Source organism: Chamaea fasciata, unplaced genomic scaffold (assembly GCF_029207755.1).
Source record: "Chamaea fasciata isolate MVZ Bird 193981 ecotype frontalis unplaced genomic scaffold, bChaFas1.0.hap1 SCAF_4, whole genome shotgun sequence".
NCBI classification, from domain to species: domain Eukaryota; kingdom Metazoa; phylum Chordata; class Aves; order Passeriformes; family Sylviidae; genus Chamaea; species Chamaea fasciata.
This window is the reverse complement of record NW_027094089.1, coordinates 83,459,696-83,483,175: the sequence shown is the minus strand read 5'-3', so window position 1 is coordinate 83,483,175 and position 23,480 is coordinate 83,459,696. Positions and strand designations below refer to the sequence as shown.

Sequence of the window (23,480 nt, the reverse complement as noted above, 5' to 3'; positions counted from 1 at the left end):
ATAAGGATGTGTGCAAAGATCCTCTGATGGACGTCACAGAGCCTCTACAGCCACCTCAGTCTATGGAGGAGGACCAAGGTCTTTATTCTCCCCCTTTTCTCAACTGAGAATTCTGACCGGCAGTGACAGAGACCCTCATTAGGCCCCACCAGCAAATTAACTTACACACCCCTGAGGATGCCAATGAAGGAAACAATGACCCACGGAATGCATGTATGACCAGAGTCACCAAACACCACCTAAAACATGGAATTATTCCACCTCGCTCGCACAGGCAGAAATTGCAAGAATTAACTGAGCGCTTCAGGGAAGAAGCGGCTGGAGGAGGAAAAGGGCTCTGAGGGGAAAGAAACCCCATGTCTACAGCAGGAAACATCTCTGCCTGCTCAGAATCGGTCCACGGAACATGTCTCTCCTCTTCTTTTGAAAGGGATGCCTTTAGGTGAGCTTTGCAGCTCCAACTGCTTTGCACCAGAGCCGGGAAGATGCAATTGTGTAGATGTTAGATAGATGGAAAGGTGGAGAGATGGATAGACGGACAGATAGAATGTGCAGGGCATTATGGAATGTGATGAGAACCAGAGCACTGCACTGGGAACCACACTCCTTGTGCATCTGTGCTCGGGCAAGTTCTTCTCTTGGAAATGACTACGCTGATGGTGCTGAAGTGGCTGGAATCAGAAATTAAGAACAGCCCCATCCCAGTGCCTGTGATCTCTGAAGACAAGCTGGAATGCCAGGACATTGATTTCCTGCTCAGTTCCTAAAACCAACACATACAAATGCCCTGGGATGCCAAAAGGCACGGCACCAGTTAACCTGAAAGTGATGAGCAAGCCCAACTGGCTGCCTCAGCCAAACAACTGTTCAATCTTCACAAACATCCCTGCCGCAAATTACATATTCTCATGCAAAAATGCTGCATCTCCAAGACCTGCGACATTACAAATTAACTTCTAACAGAACCGTTTCCAACACTGGAAAAGGGCAGCAAAACTTGACCTAAAGAGCCATGATGGAAAAATAGAAGAACAGGGATTCTGCACTTACCAAACAAAAAAAACGAACAAAAACAGAAGGGAAAATGCCACGTCGTTCAGTAACTATGGACTTGGAGACAGTGAGGGGAAGGTCAAAGTCAATAATGAGACTCTAATAACATGCTAAAGCTCCCTCAGCACCTCCTCCCTGGGCTTGTCCTCCACACCCTTCCCCAGCTCCCTTGTCCTTCTCTGGACACACTCCAGCCCCTCCATGACGTTCAGCTTCCCAGGGCCCCCAAACTGGGCACAGCTGGAGTGCCCAAAAGACTCTGTAGAAGTGACGAACGACTCGAGAAAACTACAGAAACCTTCCAAAAGCCAAACACAGGTGTCCCAAGTAGGAAAACAAACAAACAAACAAAATCTCTTGACTTCCAGAAGGAACCTGTGCACCCTTGAGCTATAGCTCTGCAGAAGCCAAGGCATAGAGCTTCGCTGAGCCAGATGCTCACGCGGAGCACCAGCCCTTTGGTGACTCAACGTGGCAGATCAAAGCCCATTGCCCAGCTGTCACTGGCTGGGGGGAGACCCTAGGTCCTGGCAGCACTGCAGCACTCAGCATCCTCAGCCAGCAGCAGCGAGAGCTGGCTGGGCAGAAACTTGCACCTCTGCCTTGCACTAAAGACAGCACCCTCCAGAACTGGCACTTACCGTCTGGGACAGTTCCAGCTGTGGTGTGACCACTGCTGGAGGCCTGTGGTCATTTGGCTCCTCGTTGGCCTCTTCTGCAGGAGCAGAGGGAGCCAGAGGAGAGTCTGCTCTTGCTTCTGTGATCTGTGGACAGAGAGGACGGTGAGATACAGGCTCATTTATAAGCTTCCTTCTCTTCAGCCCTCAAACCGGCTGTACTAAGCACAAATCATCGACCTTAAGAGCAATGGGATTCTAAGTCACTCAGACTAAATTCAAATAGGCTGATTCAACTGTGCTGCCAATTGCTCTGAATTAGATTTTCCCCCCTTGGCTACTATGTGGGGGCAACTTTCTCCCTGCAAAACTGGGCTTTTAGTTCTTTTAAAGCTCTGCAATGGAAAATGAGGAAATGGAAAATTAGGAAATAGCCAGTGACGCCTTTGCTCTTGCTGCTGCAGACATGGAAATGGATTTTCTTGCAGCCTGCTCATCTGGTCCTCTGCACTCTACTGCCACAGGCCAAGCTGGCAGCTTGCTGCACAATTCTTAAACGCCAGGAACATCAAATGTTCCTTTCTTACTCACCTCAGGATCAGAACCTCTGAACACTCGGCTCAGGTGACCTGCAGTGGGCAAGGGAAAATGAACCAGATTTTTTGAGAACGCTGGAGACAACCAGAGCATTTTTACAGCACCTTCAAAGAAGGCCTCCCAGTCCACATTTTCAAAGTTGTCCCGCTTGACCCAGCAAAGGGAGGAAATGACAGACTCTGCTGCCACACACTCTCTCATGGAGGGAACACAACCCCTGCAGGCTCCCTTGCAAATGCTGCCCGCACAGCCCTGGCTACAGACACCCCCTTTTGAGCTGAACGTGTTGACAGCGCTTCACCCAAGCGGCATCCAAATGGCCTTTCTGTTTCCAAATCAACTCAGTCACTAAGAAAGAGCAGGAAGACATACAAAAGCCAGGTTAGGTGACACCCAGGGGAAACCTCTACTTACGTGCCAGCTGTGTCAGGAAATAGCAGGAATATCCGACTCCATAAACAGAGAAAACTACACCTGCAAGCTGCCCAATCATTGTGGCAGCTGCTGTGCAAGTTTGCAAACTCTAACACTAAAGAACAGCAAGGCTACTCTCCGTGTTCAGCTGCCCACTGACAAAAGACTCAAGCGCAGGACAAAAGCTCCTGTACTGAGCAAGCTCAAGAGCTGCTCTGACACCCCTGAGGCCTTCCGTGCACCAAGACAACCTCGGATGTCACCACGACCACGTGGCAACCGTGCCCTGACATCACAAAGCAAACGCTCTGTGATGGTCTGTGAATTGATACAGACCGAGAGACTGATGTCTGTGTAGGCCTAGGCTGCATTTTTACCTCTTTCCCTCCTCGGCTGCCTGTTTCAGCTCTTGTTTTTCCCCCTGTGCCCCCTGTGCCCCCTGTTGCTGTGCCCAGCCCCAGCTGGCGGCCGGGCCGGGCGGAGCAGCAGTTCCAGCCCCGGGTGTCCCTGGAGCGTTGGGAGCTGCCGGTGGCCCCCGGCGCTGTCCCCTGAGGAGCTGCTGAAGGACGGGGAGACACAGGGGGCTGAGGGGGCAGCTCTGCCAGGCCGTGGAACCAATTCCAGAGGCTCCACTTTGGCCACGGCTGCCCTGCCGACCTTGAGGACAGGCAGGGACTGACAGGAGGCAGCGGGGAGAAGCTGAAGGCCACCAGCTCCAGCAGTGAGCAGGGAGCTGCTGCTGCTAGCCCCGAGCCCGGGTGAGGCCGCAGGGCCGGTCAGGCGGGCTGGACTGAGGGTGCCGCGGGGCTTTGGCCCTGGGCCGTGCAGCTGCCCCGGCCGCCACAGCGGCTGTCCTTGGGCAAGGCAGCTCTGCCCGCAGGGCCCGGGAGCTGTGCCCCTCTGAGGATCGTTTCCTGAGGCAAACTCCAACTCTAACCCCGAGCAGGAAGCAGAACCCCTCACAGTGCCTTTGCAGTAGCTTGGAAGGGGAAGGGCCAAGGGAGGAGTTTTGGGGGCAGGAGCCAATACCAAAGCAATAGGGGCAGGGTTCAATGTGGAGTGACAAGGTTTGAGCCAACCAGGCGGAACATCACAACACTGGAGGACTTTGTCCCTGCAATTCTCCAGCCATGCCCAGCACATGCCCCACTTGCGCTCGGGCAAGTGGAGCTTTTCAATCAAAGCTTCTCTTTGGCTTTGATTGAAAGTGGAAGTCCTGCTTTTCCCAGGAATTTTGATCCCTTGGTGTTTTGGAGGAAGAAAAAGAAAACAACAAATCACCTGTAGTCTGTGTTGAAGTGAAGTGTATCATGGAGGGCTCAAAGCTCACCAAGGCAAGAGACTGTTGTGTAATTTAAACTGTTCTTTCCCTAATAACAATAATTTCCCATTACATCTTGATTTCAACAAGCACCAGCAGAACAAGTCAGATTCTCTTTTCTTGGTCTGTCCTTTCACATATCACTAAGGAAAGGTGAGGCTGCGTTATTCTCAATTAGATTTTAAATTCTTTGGAAGTCAAAACTGAATTCAAGTCAGAGTCATGAACACTGTAACTTACTTCTAAAATCTTGTATCCTTTTATATTTGCCTAGAGATTTGAGCTCATTCCTTTACAAGAAGAAAACACTACATATGGGACTAATACTTTTTTTGATATGTAACAGTTTTCAACAGAAAAGGGGAAAAAAAGACTTTTGAACACATCTTTACTTACAAGAAAAGTGGCTGCTGCAGCAAATACTTATCAGGACAAAAGAGCATGGGCTGTAATTTTTTATGTTATTTTTATTAAGCTTCTGTTTTCAAGACCCTAAAAACCACACAGCACAATGTGAATCTCTATTTAATCTCCTTAACAGTGCAACTTATGCTGGATTCTGAGAGCCCTGTTTAATTACTTGAATGCTTTGATCGTTCCTGTGAATGTTCAGAAGCCATTAACCGTGGCACTCAGTCTGTGGCAGCTATTTGGTCTTGAAAGAAAACTTTTTACTAATTTTTTTCATATCTCTTCTAAAACTCATCGGGTTTAGTTAATACCAACAGTTAGAAAGCCAAAGCGTGTGGAAAGGGCTATTTATTATTGCAAACATATGTGTTGTCAGAAAATGTCCTTTAGATAAAATCAGAATTTCCAAGGACTCTATCCTCTCCCTCTCTTTTCCTTTATTTTTCCCTTTCCTTTTTTTCCCTTCCCCTTTCCCGTTCCCCTTTTCCCTTTCCGATTCCCTCTTCACTCCTATAGTCTCTTTATTTTCACAGACAGAGGTTTTTAGAATCTGTTCCCTTCAAAGTGATTTACCACCCCTTCATTTCCTTTGACAAATGCTGTTTGAAGGTGTTCTCTCTGTTCTCTGAGAGACATCTCTACACCATCCTGCCCCTGCAGACACTCTTGCTTGGTGGCAGAGGCTGTCACAGCACTGCCAACAACTGTGAAGCCAGAGCTGCAGAATTTGTCATTGCTGGCCTGAAAGTGCTGCATAGCCCTGGAGTGGAGATATCAGTAGAAGCTCATGCTCTGCCTCCCCGTGCTGCCAAATAGCTGCAATTCCTCCGGCTGTGCCCTGAGGAGGAGCAGAGGATGTGACAAATCCTCAGGGACACCTTGGGCTGGGCTCTGGGCAGCAGGACCTTCCCTTGGCACTTCTGCAGACAGGTGTTGCCATGCTCCTCAAAACACTCCTTGCTTTCTGGGAGAAATCTCTTCAGCTTTAGTAATTTAAGACTCTAAAAGAGGCCAAAGATTCAACTCTCTCTTTCTGATAAAGCAGATGATGAGCAGTTCTTCAGCCCACAGAATTAAAAATAAATCCTTTTGACTTAAGTAGCCTCCAAGCACTTATTATTTGAGGGAATTACTTTCCCACACATGGTGTACTTTCCCACTCTTACTGCTATCAAAATCCCCATGTTTGATGCAAACAGCCCCAAGATGTTTTCATTAATAGCTTGTTGAAAGAAACTAAGTGTGTTTTCTAATATAACCAATTAGTTTGAGTTTTGAATGTTTTGCATTTGCAACTGAGGTCCTGTAAACAATTCTAGTTGTTGTCAGTAGGTGAGGTACTTATGAACAAAGAGTTAAGTTTTATATGGCGTTTCCTAATGGATAATGGTCATAAAAAAGAATGGATGTTTGGACAGTGTGTTATTATAATGTGGTATTTTCAAGGTGCGACACAAACATACACACACACACAGAGTGTACAACATCTCTCCTTTATACTTTCCTTTTAAAAATACATAGTTCTAAGAATTCATGAATTTTATTTGGCATAAAAGGCCAAAGACTCAGTAGTAAACACCTCTCTATCCTCTTAGACCTCCATTCTGCCATCCAGGGCAATAGGGTGCTGCATCAAAAGATATTTTTCAGTCAACAGCAGCAGACATAGGCTCCACGGCACCAACCTGCCCTCTTTGTGTGTCAACAGCAATAGAAGTTAGTTCCTTCCAATTCCTAAATGTCAAAAATGATGTATTTTTGTGTGCCAAATACGATGACTTTCGCTGATGTTAGTAACATTTCACTGGGCCAAAGATGATTAAGATTTCGTTATCTTAAAGTTTTACAAAATAGAGATGCAAACATCACAGAAAGCATAGTAAGGATAAAGATTAAATCACCCTGAAAAAAACCCCTCTCTTGGCTGAGGTTTCCACAGAATCACAGCTTGATTCAGAGTCCACTGATACCACCTTACCCTGTCAATGGGAAATCCTGGAAATGCAGAGCATGTCAGCCCCACATCTGGTTCTGAGGCACATTTTTATGTACAACTGTCTCCACAATCTCCAGCAGCATGAGCAAAAGTCACAGCAAAGTCCATTCTAAGGACGGCTTTGGGGGTCCTCTACACCTATTCTGAGTGCACGGGAAAGGCAGGTTCTCCCACAGCAGCAGGTTGGTGAGTCCCATGTCACCTCAGCCTGGTGCTGTCACTGTCCGGTACCTTCTGTGCCCTGAGCCCAGGAAATGGGACACTTTGGCGCTACCAGAGAGATGATTTCTGCTTTGGCTGGACACTGCAGTGTCTCCAGGCTGCCCTGGGCTCTGTTCAGCCCAGGCCACTCCAGCCCTGGGGCAGCTCTCTCACAAGCAGGAGAGCACAGCGTGGATTGGTGCAGCTTCTCTTCAGCTCCCAGCTCCAGGTGTTGTTTCGTGTGGGATGAAGCCTCATGGCTGCACCGGCACTGAGGCAGAGTGTGGGAACAGCACAGGGACAGAGGCCAGCCTGGGCACAGGTCACTGCAGGGTCCCTCAGTTTCACTGGGGACAGACAGTTCTGGAGACAACAGAAACTCCAGAAACACTGCAGAACTGGGAACCAAGGGGATAAAAAAGAGCTTGTGGGCAGACTTTGAGGAGAAAACCTATGAAAACAAATTCAGGTGGACCCGAAGCCAGGTAGGAAGGGGTTACCAACATCAGTGTGTTCCTTCTCCCGAGGAAGGGGAGGAAACCCTCACCAATACCATCACAAGCCTCCGAACAAGAGAGCCAGAGCACTAATGGCTCCCTGTGAGCCCCAGGCTGTGGCTGTGAGCTTCGGGACCTGAGAAAGCATTGGAAGGGCCAGGACAGCACAAAGAGGTGCTGGGGGTGTTTCTGTCCTGAGTTGTCACTGCACTACTGGGGCTTTTCAGCATCAATTAATCCCAGGGGTGTGTGACTGGCACGAGTGCTTCAGGGGTAATACCACTGCTGTGTGCAGTTACAGTTCCTGCACATACTCATATCCCAAATGCATGACATTTTATCAGACATTTCCTTTTTGCTTTTTGATATTAATGAATTTAAAGGGTTTAATGGTGGCTCATTTGATTTAGACATTTTATAATTAACATACTGAAGCAAGAGGTTGGCACTAAATTTTGAATCAATTCTAGAATGCATTCCCAAAAGAAATCAATTGATATCTATTATTTCTTACTCCCATTGTTTGCACCGAAATTTGACTTGCACTCCATTTATTGCAAAATAAGCGACATTTTTCAAGCCGTCTTAATATTTATCAACAATATCTTTTCATTTTAACCTAATCGGCTCTTTGAGGCCAAAATATATAACCCTTCTGAACCAAAAAGAAATATTCAATTTTCTGCATTTCAGATCAAATCACATCTAAATTCCAAGTAAAACACGTCTGAGCTTCGTGTCTCTTTTTCTGACTGCACTCTCACCTCCAAAACCCTGACCTATTCAAAGGCATCGGGTACATGTCATTTAGTGCACCATTATGGGTGGTTTGTGGAGTTGTAGACTGGTGGGGAAAGTGCAGCACATGTCCACACATCACTGTCAACTGCTCAAGACAACCTCAAACTCAAGCTTAACATTTCCTTGTCCCAACAGCTGAGATTTCTCCCACAAATCCAGAAACTGTGTAAACCAACAAAACGTGTGTAATTAACAAATAGGCACCCTCATCATTCTTGTGGTGATTATGAACAGAAAATCATGTCCTTCAGGAACTGGAAATGTGTAGGCTGTGCAGTGGAGAACACTGCATGTTCAGATGGCAGAGGCACTAGAAATCCAAAGCACTACTTTCAGTCTTATGTATCTCTAGTTACCTCAAATTTATGGACAAGAAGCATTTTGCTCCTATTTGCAGCGCAGCTGAGTGTGCAACCCTTTCATACTGTTAAAGAACATGACTCTGTCAAGGGAATATCTGAACAGTTCACGAATCTGAAGAACAAAGTCGTCAAATTTTCCTTTCTCTCTTTCATGTCAATATTGCTGCCTTTTTGTAAGAAGCCAGGCATTTTCTCTCCCCTCTCAGTGGCCAGAGTGGTTTCTCTGTCATCTGTCTGCATGGATCTCCTCACCTCCAGGAACCTGGCTCTGGCTGGGTTTAGGGCACAGCTTGGCTATTTTTGACCTTGCAAGCATCACTTGCTTCTCCTAGCATTTTCTGGGAAGAGCTGAGTGCAGCAGTGTTCCTATGGACTGGCATGAGAGGTCTGTACACTGCTACTTCTTTGTTATTTTGCAGCTAGTGACTGTGATTTTGATCCACAGCAAAATCCTGATGAGAGGGTTATTTCAAGGGAACAGATTGCATTTAAGGAAGCAAATTACATTTATTCCAATGGTAAAATAAAGCAAACAAACAATCAAAGTCCTTACCTCTTGATTGTGTTGATTGATTAATTTCATTTTTTTTTTCTCAAGCATTTGGAGTTTCTTTCTCAAATCCTCAACAGTTTCCATTTCTAATGGATTTCTCTTCTGACATAGCTGTGACTTTTGTTATCATTACCTGAGCTGAAAAATGTGTTTTCAAAAACATGAGTATTCCTTCAAATTTTTAATGCTTCTTTAAATTAATTAGGCCATCATGGGCCCAGAGTTTTAAACATTCACATAAGTAAAATTACTTCAAGCAGTTTTCATCTTACTATTGCTCTCTGAAGAAAGGATTATATAGAATTGCTTATTTTGAAAGCTATGAGAGATGTGGCAGCAGGAACTTAAAAGAGAGATGCACTTCGGATTAACAAAGTTGATTTAAGCGTAACAAGTTCATTATTATTTTTCAGTATCTTTGTTTTCAATAATGAACTTCCATAATTTTTGATCATTAATTTTCAGGAGGCATAAAAACATCATTCCAGTCATTTAAGTTAAAACAACTAACAAGTTTTTTGTCTCCACAGTAAGTCTCATTTCTAGACATGAGTTCCCATCTAAAAACCATCTCTGTCATGAAACAAATGCACTGATGTGGAAAAAAAAAACTCTTTTACACGCTTTGTGTTCAGAGATACGTACATGCAGTTACAAATTAAAACACTACACAATTTAAAGGCTTAGTCCTCCAAACTACCCTGTTTTATCTTAATTTCCACTATTATTTCAGTTAAAACAGAATCTACTTGGCAATTAGCAGAATCACCCCTCAAGCATCACGAGCAATAATAAAAGAGTCAGAAAAAGGTTTCTATATATAAAGTGAAAAACTTACACATAGAATATACAAATTTATACATATATACACATAAATCTGTATATATCTAAGTGTGTGTATATATATACACACACCTATACATATGTATATAAAAATACATATTTATTAACTAGTTAAGTAATTTTAAGTGAAATTATTCAAACTTCAAACTGGACAACTTTTAAGCTATTTTAGTACTTGAAAATCAGTGTTCACATTATTTGATATATGTTGGTTTTCACATTATGTTAAGTACGTAGACTGCAATAATTATTTTCTCTACACAAAAGTGCAAGAGTTTATGGGCAGTGAGCGTGAAATACACCAGTAAAAGAAATATGATTAGATTAAGCACTAAATTGGCATTATATAATACAGAAATGTAAATACTGAAATACTGTACCTTTTTCTACATGAAGTATTTTTTACAGAAATGACACCATACTGGAATTTATTAATAGATCCTTTTAAATAAAAATAAAGTTACCACTTTACCCCTAGATTTGTGTATGGGCACAATTAACATTTTTCATGACCGAAAATTTAGCTGATGGCATGTATGTTTTCTCACATATTTTTTTTGACTGGCAAAAAAGACATGAATGCCATCAGCAAGGGGATCGGTAACTTAGATTAAATCTTGCCTTTTAAGGCATTACTACTACTAAAGGATGAAATTTCGTGTTTTCGCTTCAGACTATAAGTATTTTATAATTTAATAAATACTTACTATACTCCCATTTAAAAAGAAGACAGACTTCATCTGTGAGGTCAGAATAGCTGTATGTCCATCAGAATTTGTCCCACAAGCTGCCCTGTTCTTAACACACTTTATGTATTTAATAAATGTAGGAGGTAAGAATTATTAAAAGCTACATGCACTGCAAGAAAACTAGAAGCTCATTATTAGTTTTCAATACTTACTACCAAAGCCACGTCCAGAGCAAACGACATGACTCAAAGAGCAAGACATTAGCAACAATTAAAAAAATCACTTTAATCCAGCTCAGCTCCTGCAATAGGAAGATTTGGAAATAAGGAGAACCTGAACAGCCAGAGGATCTGTAAGCTGAATAGAATCCTGTTTGTGGTTTGAGACACCCTTTTTTCTTCCTCTCTTTGCAAAACACAGAAGAAATAAAGGCTGATGATTTTTAGTCAGAGGTGGTGAATAAACAGTCTCAGGTGAAGATAACTAAAAGCCAGACAGCACCAAGGGGGAAAAATGAAACCCAGACTGAAAACTGGGGAAGACTTGGTCCAAGAAACAAGGGTTATGGAAAAGGGTAACCATTTATTTGATCTGTAGGCAGCAGGGGAGTAACTTGGCTTCTTTAAACCTGGTGAGATTTAATATTATTTTCATGGAGACCACATGAAATACAAGCAAGAGAATAACCACTTTCTGTAAAAAAAACCTTTAAGGCTTTTATTAAATTACATTGGTTTGTATCACAGTCAGAGCTGAAAAAAAAATCTATTTCTTCCTGCTCTCCTATTAAATATCCATCAACAAAAAAATCATAATGGAAGCACCTACACAATAAAACTTACTCAGAGGAGAAGCTACCTATGCAAGTAACTATTCTGCTTAACTGAATCCAGGGGGCGGGTGAGCAGGGGGGACAGGGAGGAAGAACTTAAAAAAACCAAAACCATACCATGCACAAATTCTATAATACCACAAGCGTTAACAAATTAAGGATGCTGTGGAAATGGAAAACGTGTATTATAGCATTAAAAGAGAGTCTTGGCAAGACTTAAAGCCAACCTCTGCCACCTCAATTAATGTGGAAAACCCTCCTGTGCCTCCTGGGCATTGTTCCTACAAGCTGGCAGAAAGCATCTCTGCCTCCTGGTGACTCTATGGCCGTTTTCATGTATCCACCATATCTGGCTCTTCCTCAGCCTGAATCGCATAATTTCAGGCATCTAGAAAATAAATAAGCCACAGAAGCAGGAATTAAACTGCTAGACTTAAAAATCCAGAATTGGACTTCACCTATTAGCTTTCCTGGAAGAGAACGTTGTCCAAAGCAGGCAAACTCATGGTGGCCAAAACACAGTTTTTAAATCTATAAACTGTGGAGAATTAAAAACATAGTTAACTATGTATACTTCTACTTGATGAGCTTCAAAGATTAGTCTCTTCTATATCATAAAATCATTAAGGTGTCTAGCAGAGAAATATTTTGTCAACCTACTGAAATACTATTTTTTTTTTTACCACTTCTGAGCAGTTACACAAGAGTGTTGCTGCCATGTCACATATGCAGGTATCACACATTCTTAAACAAGTACTCCTAATAAGCAGATATAGCCCATATGCAGTGTTGGGAAAAACTGCTATTGGAAAGGACTTCACAAGGCAGGTTCCTGGGCGGGTGCCTTTGTGAAAGTCAAAACCCACAAGAGAACTGTTCTGTGTTGTCAGTGGGAATTCTCTATAGAACTCGGAGAGACTCCTTCCATAAAAGAACCGATGAAATAATTTTTTTTTTCTTTTATTAATGGTAAAACTGACTGAAATTACAGATTTTGTCTTTTATGTTTTGTGTAGGAAAGGGAATACTTGTAGAAGGAGGGAAGCTCCTCTGAAGCTTTGTTCTGCAAAATTAATCTTCTTACTGTTTATCACACTTTGGTAACGTGAAAGTGCCTCTTGTGCAAATCAGGCATTAAGAAAGGGATGTCTTTTAAAACACTGGTGTTTCTATTTTTGGTTCAAAGCACCAATGATCAAAATGGCAGGTTACAATAAAATCACCTTGTCTGTAGCCATTATATGAGGAAATTAAGGGGGTTAAGAAGCTCAGTACAAGCCCTTCATCCTATTTATTTACCTCTTGTAGTTGTTTTTAGGAAGAGAGCTACATTTGCTTTGAAGTCAAAGACCTGTACACACATATGACAGACGTAGTACTTTTATTTGGAAGTATGTTCCACTAATACACATTTTCTATTTTTTCCTTTTTTTTTTTTTCTGAGACTTTTCCTTCCTTTACTTCACCTCTATGATCTGATGTAGTATGCACTGAATGGATGTGCCAGCTGCCAGAGGACACACTGGGGGCTGTGTTTCATACCTGTTCTCCTGTGGTGCCTGGCGCTGTGTTATCATGAAGTGACTGCTGTGGTTCCAGTTAACAACCTAGGAAATGAAAGGCTGATTTTCGTGCTGACACAAAAACACACCTTTAACACAGAAACATTAATGACTAGGGCTTTGCTCCATTGAATTTGGAATCTGGTTATCTCTTTTAGGGCAGTTAGTCTACTGTGAGTGTTTTGGGTACTATTTTGCTTTCAACAGTCACTGGCTGCCTGAAGATGTCGCTTTTCCACACCTTATTGTGTTTGGCTGGATGCTCCTTTTTCCTTGGGTCCATTTGTCCAGCCTCTTTCCTTGAGTGTGCAATCTGCAATCCCTTTCTTCATCTGCCACTGACAGCACCCGGAGCTGATTGGCCAAAGCTCTTCAGTTCCCACCTTTGGGATGAATCTTTACTCTGCTATTTCCTCAGCAGACTCCAGGCACACAAAACTTCTCGCAAAAGAGAGGATTTCTCTCTGCCCTTCAGGGGAATCCCTTCTTCCCACCACAATCCCAGGTTCACCAACAGGTGTGAGAGAGATCAGCACTCACACTACTTCCCATAGGGCCTTTTCCCTTGGAAGGAGCACAGTTCTGCTGGATCCAAGATCACTTTAGGTACTGCCCTGGGTGTGCCAGAACTCCAGATTTGCCTGCAGACATTTCTGGGTAATATGTGAATACCTTACAATGCTGTTTCTCCACCTCTCACCAAAGAGAATGCATTTCACACCCATGTGTTGGGCTTTCATAGCAAATTGATGGATGCTATACCTCTTGTAGCTTGAGGGAGACAATATTTGAGGTTTTGTTGGTCCTTTTGATTTGGAATAGAGGTTTGGAATATGTAATGGGTGATGCTCAGCACAGCCCTGGTCACAAGGCTTTTTGCATTGCTTTTTTACAGAAGGAGAATCAGTCCAAATGAGAGTGACAATGTATTTTAGTCGCTTATTGTATTATGATAAGCAATGAAATGAGTTCAGGTATTTGTAGCATAGTGGTTAGGCTAATGGTGAGAGTAATTTGCAGAAATGGCCACTATTTCTCACTCAATGGATTTGAAATATCCTTAACTTTTATGCACAAAATCTTCATCTTTGCCTTGACATTTAAGAAGCAGGGGCACTTATTAACCTGAGATGGTTTGCTGTTCCACTAAATTCGTACTGTCAGAGAAGACTGAATATTCCCATAGTGAACTTGCTCATAATGCAATCATGAATATCTCTATTCAAATCCAGAATTATAGAAGACTTAATTTTGTTGTTGGGTAGAGATAAAAGCTGGGGTGACATTTTAGGTTGGGCTCCCTTGCTCCTGCCTTGGATTTTCTTTTTTTTTAAAGGGATATAATTAGAATATTCTAAGCCTTTCAGAATGTATAAACAGCAGGGGAAGCTAATTAAGTGCTTTTAATGGGCAAAACTGTAGGAAAACAACCAAATTAATATAGTCCAGTTCAAAAAAATATAAATACTTCATGTTTAGGCAGAAGAAACAACAAAACATCCACTGTCATTCACCCACTGACAATATTGGATATACCTTTTACTTTCTATAATGCCCTTAATCAACTCAATTTTTCCGAAGAATAACATTTTCCTGAGTCACACCGAGTCACAAAAAATCATTACATCAGAATAGCCAAATTAATTTAAAAAATAAGTGTGCCAGGCAGCATGTCAGTAGTGAAAAAGAGGTGAAAACAACATATTTTCCAAGAGCACTAGCATTGGAGCTTGCATGCAGAACTGAATTTCTTCCACCCCAAAGAACTCCTTCAGGACAGAACATGAAACCTGTTCACTTTTTAGGAAAACATTTTCCCTAAATCACTTTATAAGCAAAAAAAACCTCCTGTAGCATCAATCAGGCATAACTTACTGCATCAGTAAGTGAGTTTATTCCCTGTCATATTAAAACTGGTGAAAGAATTATTAAGTCTTTTTTTTTTTTCCCCCCATTCTCCAGCTGAGCTGTGTTTTCATTTTTTGTGTGCCTGTGTGGCAGATGCTGCTCCATCCTGGGGTGTGCATCCTACAGCCTGCTGAGAGCCCAGGCAGGGCCAGCAGGAAGATGGGAGCTTCATGAATAAACATTTGCTTAAAAACCACATTATTTCATCATGTTCCCTTTCTAGAGTGGTTCCTCCGCTTCTGTAAATTGAAGCAGTCCCGAGGAAAACCTACTGCAGTGCTTCAGTTTCTGCTGGCACAGAGATTTATGTGGGCCCACAACAGGCATTTGCACAACAGCAGTGTCCCCAAATTCACAAACTTCCCATCGACATAATTATTTCATCCCTTTGGGGGTTCCCATCTCCCTCCATTTCTTACCATGATAAAGCAAGGAAAGGAATTTATCAGAAAGTGGGAGAAAGAACGGGAAAATTACTTTAATTTTCAACATTTGGATTTGTTTCTTTACAGTGTAAGTTCTCTAGTACCAGCAGGAGCCAGCTTACATGAAAGGAGGACAGAATGAATTCCCACAGCACAGGAGATTAATCAATTTTCAGAAATTATTCCTGGTTGCAGGTGTCCAATTCGAAACACATGTAAAGAGTCACATTTTGCAGTGTGCAGAAATTGTCTTAAGGATTGGGTACTTTAATATTTAAATGGACATTCAAAAGTATTAGCACTTCAAAAGACTGACCTTAGGCTTTACTACTCAAAGAAGCAGTCACACAAAAATACATAAAAATGTCTCCTTCTCTGATCCAACTATTCCTACTTTTTCTTTTCTCTTACTATTTCTATACATTATGCATGTGTCATATAGAAAAAACTGTGTCAGGAGAAAAAAAGAAAAAAAAACACACACACAAAAACAAAAACAAAAACAAAAACAAAAACAAAAACCACAAAACACCCCAAGAAAAGTTAGGAAAAGAATTACCCTAAAACCTTTTGAAAAATGCCAAGGGGGTATTCCAGCCTGATGATACATAGAAATAAATTTGCAGTTTTCTTTGGTATTTTTCTCAAGTAACCACCTCCCACAGCAACTGCCACCACATGAGGAGAAAGAAATGCCTGAAACAAGCAGTTCTTTTTTCACCTCACAAAAGGAAACGTGCAGGGAGAGACCATGCTTGCAGCACTCTTGTTAGGACTTTATAGAATATAGAGTCATGGATTGAAATCTTCATTCAAAATTAATTTCTTGTGGTCAGTACTGAGTATGGATGTCCTGCACTATCCTAGCAGCTGCAAATTAGTTAATGTTCTATGTTTGTATAACTGAATTTGGGGAGTTTTCCCTTGGTTTTTTGGGGTTTGTTTTGTTTTGTTTTTTTCTTTTTTTTTCTGTGCAAATCCTTCTTTCTTACCCTCTGTAACCTCTCATTGCTCTGCCAAGAAGGCAAGAAATTGCTTACCTGTGCAACACTGCTTAACTAAAACTTGTCAAAAATGAAAATATCATCCATACTTTTTTTTTATGTATTCAACATATTTTTTCTGTATTCAAAAATATTCCATAAACACAACCCCATTTACACATTTTTCAAATAGGTACCAGTTATCTCTCATGAATGTAGAGGGGAAGGAAATCTCAGCAATATTAGCTATCTATATGCACAACAGGGGACAAGCAAAAATACAAATTCACATTGAGAATGGGCATAAACCTTTCTCCCTTCTTACAATTCCTTTAAGATAGCCAAGAACAGATCACAATTACAGTTATCCAGTAGTGCTCTATGCAATGGTTGTCTTTATCCACAAAGACATTATATTATAATATCCTATTATAAAAGAATGTGAGAGCTATTAATGAACTCTATGGCTTTCCTGGACTGATAGCAATGTGATTTTTTCCCATAAAACCAATTAAACAAAACAAAACAAAACAAAAAACAAACAACAAAAAGAAAACCAACTCTGAAGCTGCATGTCCAACCCAACCTGTTCAGTTCCTAAAACAAGTCCTGGCGGGGGGGGAAGAAATAGTTGGAGATAGCCTGGATTTTAACTTTCATGTGAAAATCATCCGAGTTTTGTTGTTTAGGTTTTTTCTTTCTTGGTTGGGTTTTTACACCATTTTCTACAGCAGCACCGTGGATCCACTTGGAGCTGGTGGGAGAGGAGTTTCCAAAGCCTCTCTCTGCAAACCCATCACCCCAGAGGCCATGCTGCTCCCAGCACTGTTATGCTTCCTAACAAAATACCTTATTTCATCACTGGGCTTGTTCTGTGCATTGTTTTTAAGGCCTATAAATGCCAATTTACTGCCATTACAAAACCCACTTCCTGACCACAATGAAACTCTGTTTCAGGAACCCTAAGTTCCTACATCAGGTGCATAAATTTCCATTTCATTCACCAACCACTCAGTGAGATCAGTCAAGCAAATAGGAATGAGGAATTCAGCCAAGTGTGACACCTCTCCCTGGAACTGGGCTGTTGCATGGAGTGTGTTAAGCCGCGCTGGTACTTACCCTGAGGGCAGAAAGTTCTTTAGAGAATAAAAGGAAGTTGTTTTTCCAAGGAAAGCTTTAGAAGTCCATCTTCCAAGACCTGATGTTCTGTTGAAATAGACACAATGGTGGAAGCTCCCTGTGGTGGTGACTTTCTTTGCTCTTTTTGCTGCATCCTTTTCTAAATCTTCCTACAGATTTCGGTTTTTGGCTGACACATTGGAGTAAAAATCATGGTTTGGGAGTTCCAGGTTGGGAGGAAGGTCATCAAATTGTCATTGATCAATTTACTTGCTAATCTACCTTTCCACTCCAAATTTTTTTTGTGCTCAGCAGCAGGGAAAGAATGTAGCCAGAGGAAAGGCAGGGAGATAGGGGCACCAACCCCTCAGTGAGTAGCAAAGGGAAACATTAACTTCAGCAGAGGAAGCAGAGGTCATGAAAGAAGAGCAAGACACAGGCACAACAGCAAGACAATCCCTTAGAACTCTAACGGGAAAAAACTGCAATGAGGGACGAGAGAAGCTCGAGGGCAATGAAGTGAAACTCAGAGGAAGTGGAACAAACAGAAATGGATATCACAGAGATAAAGAATCAAGAGAGTTGGAGAGAGACACACATTTTATAACACATCAACCTTTGCCTCAAATGTGTGACTTAAACTTAGGGCTAACTGCCTGTGTTTCTGCAGAGCATCCAGCTCAGGCAAAGGCCACACTGAACATGCTTGTAAATAATCCATGCCATGGCAGAGGGACAGACTAAATAAAGATTTAGGGGCAGATTAAGTTATAGCAACTAAATGAGTGCAAGCAGTAGCCTAACAGCATTTCAAATTTGTTCCAAAATTGTGAAGGCACTTTATTACATCTGCTTTTACATCACTGCCTGTCTTCTTTACTCCAGTTCTGTGCCCATTTATCTATCCTGCTACTCTCAGCACAGAAGGGAAAATCCACCAGGAATCGTAATCATCTGTTCTAGGTAAGTGAAGAGCAATCACATCCTGCATTCATGGACAGCCTGGGTCAAATCTGGGCTTCTTGGAGATCCAAGAGTGTGCATTTTAAACATTAAAGAGTTTGGGCCAAGCTCAGTGCTGCAAAAAGTTCTGCTGAAAGTGGTAGTTCTTTTAAGGAAAGCAGATTATCAAGTGTGACACTATCCAGCAGATGTGCACACGTTAAATTATTTTTCCATAGGTCAGTGTGATTACCACATAAATAAGGTTTTTTTATTTTATAGATAAATTTGTGTGTGTGTGTGCCTGTGTGTATGTGGAATTGGTTACCAATCTTGGTAAACCTCTGAAGAGGAATTTCAGTTTAAGGAAGACTTGGTTCTCCCTTCCAGATACAAGCCTGAGGTTTTCTTCTTGTGAGAACCTAGACCATCAGTTCTGCCAGAAGGGTTAAGACAATAATAATCAAAATATCTACTGCTAGTTCATTCATAAATTTAATAAAAATGCACTTTTCAAACCAGAGCACGGGTTCTGTATGCAATATTTAACACTCAAATGATACCATGTCTATAGATCTATATAAAAATTATGCATATCTGAAGTAGTAAAGAGCCAAACTGATTATTAGCAAGGTGGTTTATAAATGTAATATTTTTTCAATTTTGTTACTGATAAGAGTCTAAGAGTTCCTTATGGCATTCAGTAATATTGAAGTATATTATGTATGGCCATGCAGCAATATTTGTTTTGAGTCCCAGTTCTCAATGTGTAATTATGAAATAAAATTCATGTCAGAGAGACATTTCCTTCAAGTTTTCAAATCAAAGAGAAAAGGCTGAGGAAGATTTTTTTGATTCACACAGCACACAGGACTCTGGAGAAACAGTGCCACAAAATTACTGTGCAGAAATTAAAGCCTCACCTCTATCTACAAATATTTCAACAAGCCATTTTCTTAAAGAATAAATTAGTGATAAAAGGTGTGAAAAAAGTCACTGTGTCACTGCCAACCTCCACAAAAACTTGGAGGAAATGCAATGGGTTCCTCTTGCCTGGGCCAATATGAAAATTGGTGTAGAATCTTTCAAGTTCCTAAAACATTTTTGGCTCACCAAACTTGTTCAGACTCAAACAGGACTGCAGGGAGGGGACTTCAGGTGCTGCTCGTGATACATAAATGGATGAAGAGATATTATTTACTAGCTTCAAAAAACTGAGTTCAATCCACATTTGTGTATCTTGTGCATCTACTCCCTCACGTTTCCACCACAGAACTAAGATAGACAGCCACAGTGCAAACTCCAAGCTAATTTTAGTAATGAAACATTAGCCTTTGCTGTCTGATAATTAATAACACAGTGTTTGGTTCAACAAGGATGTAATGAAAGTTTCAAATGCAAGCATTATAAATTACAGATACTTTGGGATTATAAATCTCTGTAGTGTTTCTTAATGAAAATTAATTGAACTGACATTGTTTCCAGAGGAGTTGACTCATTTCACCTTCACTTTCAGTATCTGATTAAGCTCTCTGTCTTTCGGAAACATTTGAAATATCTTCCCAGCAAACATGAGCTGAGCACCACCCAGCGTCATAAAGCAAGCCGCCACAAAATCCATCAGCATTGACTGTATGCATAACCTGTCTCCTCGTGGAGATTTAGTAACTTTACATTAAAGGCTGAAATAATTACTTTAGGCTTCATGGATACATGAATATTTCTATTATGCTACTTGATCATCCCTAAAATTGCAACTTTATTAAGAGGTCCCCAGCACAATAACCTGGTCCACTTTGATTAGAAGACCTACTTTCCATTTCTGTCATAAAGCCCCGATGACAGAAGCAGGGTAACAGAGGCTCAAGACTCAATTGATATAAAGTAGAAGACAAAGTAAATGGAAATTAAAATAATAATAAAGTGTAATGTTATCTACTTTCTCAAAAAAAAAAAAAAAAAAAAAAAAAAAAAGACTATCGTACAAATGCTTTGATCTGAAATGTCTGATTAAACGGGAATGTGGCTCATCATTTTCCATGTCATAAAGCCAGGATTAATTCCACCAAGCAGACATTTCATTTTTTTTCTTTATTGGGATCATCCAAAGTCTCGAGCAGCCTAAAATCTTCACATCTGCCTACATACTAAATGTGCAGAAGTTACTGAAAGTATTTCTATATTTTAAAAGCTGTTTATATTATGGGCAAAACCTAGAAAGAGCCAAAAGCAAAGAGCAGAACTGATAACTGACACTCAAAGAATAATAAAGTTTCTGTCCTGAACCAGGCAAATAGAAGATACTTCAGTTTTGATCAAAAGGGTAGAAGAGGTTATGAAGAATTTGGGCTATGAGTAATAAAAAAATTGAACAAATATTTCACCAATTATTCATTTTGCGTTTGAAGTGCTTTTGTTAGAGGAAATATTGCACCCAGGAGGCGGTCCCAAACTTTCCAGCATGAAAGGAAGGATATCTGGGAGGTAAAAGAAGTTTTAAGCTAAGGAACTCCGCTGTCTGAAACCTCTGACTCTCTCTCCTATGTAGCTGAAGTAAGAAAGATCAATTAAACGTTCTTTCACCTTGGAAATCCTGCCATGTGGTTGAGTAAATATCTCTCTCCAAATGAACCTAAGCATATATTTCATTTTAAGCTTGATCTCCCAACTGTTTCCTTTCCTCTGGTCTGCTTTATTTTTATAAAATTTGGCCCTGAAAATACTTTCTCTCTACTTGAGTGCATGTTACTGCTGGTGGTCTGTCACGCGGATCAGAACTAAACAAAGATGGAACTACAAAAGGTTCAGAGAGAAACAATAAAATAAGCAATTTCTGATGCACTACATGGAAAGGTTTAGTCAAACCCAGAATCATTTATGTCTTCGAGCCCTTTTAGTCAGTCTTCCTACAGACTAAAAGGGAAATAACCTAACAAATGAGGAGGAAGACAGATCCTCCTCCCCCTCTAAATCCAGGTTTTCCTCTCCTAACAGTCGCTCTGATTGTATTAAAAAGAAAATCATCACTGAAATGTAATGAGCAAACTTCCCAAGCACTTGGCAAAACACCCTAAGCCTTGGGTCTCCTATGAAAAAGCCATGAAAGTCTGCACAGAAAACTCAGCAGAAATTGAGGTGACATATCCAAAGATGAAAAATATTGCTTTTTATTGTGAGAAATCAAAGATTTAATTTATTGTGACATTCTCACCTGAATGTCAGTTTAAAGAAGAATTTCAAAACCATTCAAACTTTAATAAAGCATTAGTTTCTAAAAGACTGAGTCAGTGCCCCATTAACACTAAAGAGAACTAACCTTTTTTTCTCTCAAAACATTTCAGTGGAATTCAAAATAAATACTGCTGGGCAAAGAAACACAGACCCAAAAATAAACAAAAGTGCAAGAAGGAATTTCTCTGCACTTCCATTATGTTCTTATTTTCTCTGGAAAATTAGATTTCTTGCACTATGCATGTACCCTTTCATAAAAGCAAGGAAATTTCAGAAACTTTAAGAATCTCAAATAGTTAGAAAAAAAGATTATACAAATTCACTGAAATAGTTACATCAACCTCCACAGAAATAATCTTTTTTAGAGAAAAGCAATGTATCATTACCTGTCCCCAAAACCTCCATCTCCTGTGCTATACTTAGGTTTCCACAAAACTCATTGAAGATTTATTCTCATGACAAAGTGGAGCAAATTATTACCACTGACAGCCTGCAAGGATTGTTTAGCTTTGTGCCAGTGTATAGTTTTCCAGTCAGATGGATCACTGCAGTTGCAAACGGTGAAATGGAGAAGAATAGCTGCTCTATGTGCAGCAAAGTGACGCACTAGAACATAATTTTTTTTTTTCCAGGAAAGAATAAACTCTCCTGAAAGGTTAACTGATGTTAGCACTTAATATAAAAGCTGTATTAATGTCATCAGCTAAACCCTTGGCTGAGCTCATGCTGCTGCCTCTCAAGCAATCTTTTGCACTGCTTTAAGGGTACTTAAAACATAACATATGTAATAATTAAACTCAGACTTCAAACTTTTTTGGGTTTAGAGCTCTCTTTACTGCTTCTGGTAGCTACTAAGGGACACAAACACTGTCACACAGTGACAAAGCAGAAAACCCATCAAATGAGGAGGAAGGCAGAGATCTCTCTCTCTCTGCTTCTAAATATAAACGTTCCTCTCATAACAGTCTCACTGGTTGTATTAAAAAGAAAATCATCACTGAAATGTAATGAGCAAAATTCCCAGGGACTTGGCAAAACACCCTAAGCCCTTTACAGGGACTTCCTATGAAGGAGCCATGAAAGATTGCACAGAAAACTCAGCAGAAATTGAGGCGACATATCCAAAAATGAAAAATATTGCTTTTTATTGTGGGATACAGGGAGCTAGTTGGGGCAAGTTCTGTGCACACTCAAAAGAGAAAGCAGCATTATTGCTCTGTGCAAATCTCAGGTATGGGGTGTATAGTCAGGAATAACCTTCAAACTGAGAATATCTATGTGTGGAAGTAGGGGATTATGTAGATTATTTATCAATATGTGAATATAAATCTGTACCTGTGCATGGCAGTGGAAGCTGAGGTATTTGCTGTAAATCAGTGTTCTACTAGGCTTCAAGAGCGGTTACTACATGGCAGGGTTTTTTCAAAAAATTTTCACAATTCCTTATTCTTGTGGATGATCAATGCCCATCAAAAAAGCTGTTTTCTGTTCTTAGACCAATTGTTTTGCTTCCTGGAAATTAAAATAATTTCAGTTTATCAGCCACCATATATATTCACTAGATCAAGTGGCTGGCTGGGATAACTGGGCAGCGACCAGGTTTAACACTCAGTCATTTAATTTATTTTTTAAAATTCTTTTTATACAGGTTTTCAGAACGAGCAATGAGAAGTGATGGAATCACTGACAAATTACACGTTTTAGGAAATACTTTTACTCTCCAAGAGATCAAACTGCAGTCCTGAAGAGAGAACTCCTCAGGTTGAAACCTCCCTATTTTATCTTCATCTCTTTTCTAGAAAGTATTTTACCTTCTCTTCCTGCACTCTGCAGAAAATTAAGCCATAAATCCTGAATTTACTGGGTATAAGTAGAAGGGTCTATGGAATTGCAAAAGTGTTTCTATGAGCAGCAATGTTTTTAGACTGAAGCCATCCCAGCAAAAAGGCAAGAGCAGCCTGGAGAGATGGGGTGTGACTTTGGGGTGGTAGAAAAGTCAGGAGGGTGAATCTATTTGCTGGAATTTCAGCTCGGGGAACTCTTTATTGGCCTTACCACAGCAGTCAGATTTACCTGACTAAAACATTCCTACTCTGAGGACACTGCAGAAGTCCTGCCCTGGG

General features: G+C 41.0%; 1 protein-coding gene across 1 annotated transcript in view; it reads right to left on the bottom strand.

The window, feature by feature from the left end:
- LOC136289067 (serine/threonine-protein kinase PAK 3-like) overlaps positions 1-4,622 on the bottom strand; it is a 48,270-nt gene extending 43,648 nt beyond the window's left edge. Inside the window, exons 1-4 of the mRNA XM_066182532.1 lie at positions 4,583-4,622; positions 2,682-2,771; positions 2,262-2,299; positions 1,695-1,817 (exon numbers count right to left, since the gene is read on the bottom strand). Coding sequence (XP_066038629.1) covers positions 1,695-1,817; positions 2,262-2,299; positions 2,682-2,771; positions 4,583-4,622 — 291 coding nt within the window. The remainder of the gene's footprint in view (positions 1-1,694; positions 1,818-2,261; positions 2,300-2,681; positions 2,772-4,582) is intronic.
- Between the last annotated feature and the right edge of the window lie 18,858 nt (positions 4,623-23,480).